We start from the raw sequence: 3,850 nt of genomic DNA, 5'->3' as shown, positions 1-3,850 counted from the left end.
CCGAGGGGGCCCGCCCACTTTCTACACACTGACGGACAGCCGTCCATTGTGACGACACGCGCGCACACAGACGCACGCGGCTACACGGAAAATGTGACAGGCGGGCGTCAACTAATATTTCACAATAGCTCCAATATCGGACTGGCGTGTTACGTGAAGAGCACACACCGCACTCAGGTGAGTTCGACTTAGAAAAATCGCTAGTATTTAGTGTTTTAAACTATCAGATGGGCAAATTACAGAATGACAAAAAAAAAAAAAAGTTTCCTGACAAAAAATGTTCCCGAACATCATAATTGTGCCGCTCTCTACATTTCAGTGTCAGTGAATGACTGCAGCACCTTATACCTGCTGAGCAAGTGCATAAAATGAGTGAATCATGTGTAAGGACTTGTCACAACAAAACCAAGAAAAAAAATGGAGGGAACAGTTTTTGTCCTACGTCGCACTGTTTAAATAAAGCTGGATTGAATTGAATGGTGAGTTTTGTCATACATATACAATGTCATAATAATTTATATGAAAGTGCCTAATGTGAAATAACGATGAAAATTATTAATTTAATGATTAATAATTAATTAAATATGATGCACTTTATTATGTTTTGTAAAAGAGAAACGTTGCTTTAAAACCTATACAATGTTGCCAACGCTTCAGTCAGCAACGTTCTAAATTGTATCATTTTCTAATTTGCATAGCTTCTTATTTGCATATAGGTCTAATTAGATCATGACGTCAGCTAAAACCGATACATTGTTGCCAACTGTGCAGTCAGGAACGTTCTAAATGACGTCATCATACAGAAAGAAGGGACCATAATAACAGTAATATTAACAGTTGCCTAGTAATTACTTTTAAAATATTGTACCTCAGTTACTAACTCAGTTACTTTTGTTAGGAAGTAACTATAACTACATACTGTATCTACATTACACCTGAGTTTATATCACTGTCTGTGTGTCAAATGATTGACTTCAAAATATAACTTATTGTTCATAAAGTGTGCAATAGTCTCTTAGTTCTAAATATAGCTCAGATTTACTTGTAGAACATGAAACATCAAGACTCCCGAGTTCCTCAGGAAGAGTGTTACTCAGTTTTTCCAGTGTTTGAGGCAAACAAGGTGGAGCAGCTTTTACAATCCTCACCTGTGGAACAAACTTCATGAACATTTGAGAACTGCTGACACACTTTGGTAAATCAGGCCTTAAAGCACCATTATTATTTAGACTAATTCTCAAAACATATTGAAAAACATATCCTGTACAATCTATTGTGGTTAGATAACCCCAAATAGCTGTATTTAAACAAAGTAAAGAATCAATTTCCCTTAATTTTTATATTTGCTTTATCATTAATAATGAATCATTTCACACGCTACTACACAAACTCAACACACAAAACACAAATAACTTTTACATCACTCCTTAATTTACACATGTTGAATATTGAGACATGAAAGTAAACTACAACAATCACATTAAACAACAAAATGAGGAAAACAAGAAATGTCATTGTATATTTGTTTAGCATTAAAAGTCAAGTTGATCTCAGTTTTGACTCAACTGAAATAGATATAACCCAGTCACAACATGGCTTTCTGAACACATTTCCTTGAAATAGTTTTTTAATTGAAGCTTTAAGTGAATATGCAGACATTATATAAATGTCATGTGACTATATGGAAGTGTCCTTGTCCGTTCTTGTTTATTATTCATGCTGCCCAAAAAAACTTGAATCTCCTGACAAGAAGAAAAGTCTATTTGAAGTGGAATTAATTCAACAAGGAAAAAAACATGTTTATGACTGACATGTACCACAAGAGGGAGACATTTATTCAGTTATTCCAGGCAGGCTGCTGTGTGCTCAATGAAGTGTGCAAGAGAAACAGAGGCCTCTGGCTGCAGGATGCGATTGTTGCTTCACTCTTTTCCTGATTTAAAAATTACAACAATCAGTTTTAACCTGAAAATACACTTTATTGGATATTTAAAAAATCCTATTTTTAGTAGTAGTTTAGCATACAGATAAGCCTTCACGTCGACATAAATCACAGTGGATTAATATGTGATTGTGAACTGTTGTTCTTGAATAAACTACTCTTCATAAAGCAAATCAGTCTGTTTGTAACATGTGATAGTGTATTCTTTGATATAGTGCTAAAGTGGAGTTGCTGGCTGGAGCTGAATAATCACTGAGGCCAGGCTCTGGTTGGATGGAGGCGCGCACAGCGCACGGTGACGCAGCGCTGCGTTCATTACATATCCAAAGAGCCTGCCTCTGCCCCGCTGCAATAAAGGCAGATAGCGGACCATGGGGAGCAGGGGAAAACTTTTTATACAGACATATCAGCACAATGACTTCTGAGTAACATCCAGCAGGGACGAGGCTCCCGGCGTGAGGAGGACAGGGTGCGTAACGGGGACGAAAAAAGGAGCACTTGCCATCTGCCGGGCTGCGGGGACGAAAAGCAAGACGGCAGAAGAGTTTGCGAGCAGTCCCAACAATCAGCGGTGGAAAATCCAGTTTAGCCACTTGAATTGAAAGATGAGCTTGTTGTCTGCCATCGACACGAGTGCCTCAGTGTACCAGCCTGCGCAGCTCCTCAACTGGGTCTATCTCTCCTTGCAAGACCCCCATCAGACCAGCGCCTTTGACGCGTTCAGACCCGAACCCAACTCTTCCCACCCGGATCTCAGTTTCAGCAAGACTCCCGCAGCGGCGGACCTGAGCTCTTCCCTCAACTCCAACTATCTCAACAACTTCTTTCAGCTGCAGCGCAATGAGGTGAAAGAGGGCACGCGACATACAAATGTAGGATATTTTGTAATTGTGACACCGTGGTTGATCTTGTCAAACTTTGCGAGTGTTGCTGATCTGTAGACTGTTGCCTGACTGGGCACCAAACGCAACATGCGCTATTCTGGTAGGAAAACCGCCATGATTCTTCTTCTATGGACCATTTACTTTAAGCAGTCTCATTACATGAACATTGTGGGGAATTTTTACTTTAACAGACTGCTGCCCAACACTATTTAATACGTGAATAGGCTGTTTTTTCCTTATTGAAATGTATTTTTAAACATGTTATTATGGCGTAAAACTGATGTTAGGCTGTAAAACTGGAAAGTCATTAAATAAGTAATAACATGATCACGTAGACATCCTCACTATTAAGTGTCACGATGTTTCATTCTAAATGTGATTATTTAAAACTACTTGTTTCTAAGTTAGATTGTTCATAAATGTGAATATTATTACGTGAACTTTTTAAAGCTCAATTAAGCAGATAATGGTCCCACTGGACTATTAAACATCAATGTCGCAAGTATATACAGATTATTCAGACGTTTTTTTTTAACAATATGTCATGAAATAATCTGGTATGAACAGATATGTTTCTGTATTTAGGTGCGTTTTTGATCAAAGTGAAGATGCAAATATCAAACAAATGTTTGTTTTAATCAGTTTTTTTTCTCTGATCAGTTAGGTGAACAGCAACAGATTGAAATAGATTCTCCTGCACGCCTCTGTCTGGAGAAAGCGGGTCACTGCAGCCCCTTGCTGAGGTCTGCTGTCTCTGCCTCCTCCAAATAGACCAGGTTGTGCAAACAAAAATCAATCCTTGTTTACATATTCTCTATTTTTGTAGCTCAGAGTAATTTTAGGGACAAACATGCTGATAATGTGATACTCTGGACCAGGCTGTGCAAAAAACAGCCCGCCACCACCACCACCACCACCACCACCACACCCCACAACCCCGCATATACATACAGCACGCACAGAAAAATAATCACATACTGTGGGCCAAATGTCAGTTTTGCTTCTGCTGAGTTTCTCAGATCTA

At 38.9% G+C, this 3,850-nt stretch overlaps 1 protein-coding gene across 2 annotated transcripts in view; it reads left to right on the top strand.

Moving 5' to 3' along the window:
• The first annotated feature begins 2,288 nt into the window (after positions 1 to 2,288).
• Positions 2,289 to 3,850, top strand: part of zcchc24 (zinc finger, CCHC domain containing 24) — a 32,136-nt gene continuing 30,574 nt past the window's right edge. The window contains exon 1 of one of the 2 annotated variants that reach the window (XM_030107480.1): positions 2,289 to 2,814. In XM_030107480.1, coding sequence (XP_029963340.1) covers positions 2,548 to 2,814 — 267 coding nt within the window. In that variant the 5' untranslated portion in view covers positions 2,289 to 2,547. The remainder of the gene's footprint in view (positions 2,815 to 3,850) is intronic. The other variant, XM_030107482.1, reaches the window with a different exon arrangement.

This window comes from Salarias fasciatus, chromosome 13, assembly GCF_902148845.1.
Source record: "Salarias fasciatus chromosome 13, fSalaFa1.1, whole genome shotgun sequence".
NCBI lineage: Eukaryota > Metazoa > Chordata > Actinopteri > Blenniiformes > Blenniidae > Salarias > Salarias fasciatus.
Note: the sequence above shows the minus strand (reverse complement) of the source record. Positions and strands in the feature narration are given on the sequence as shown.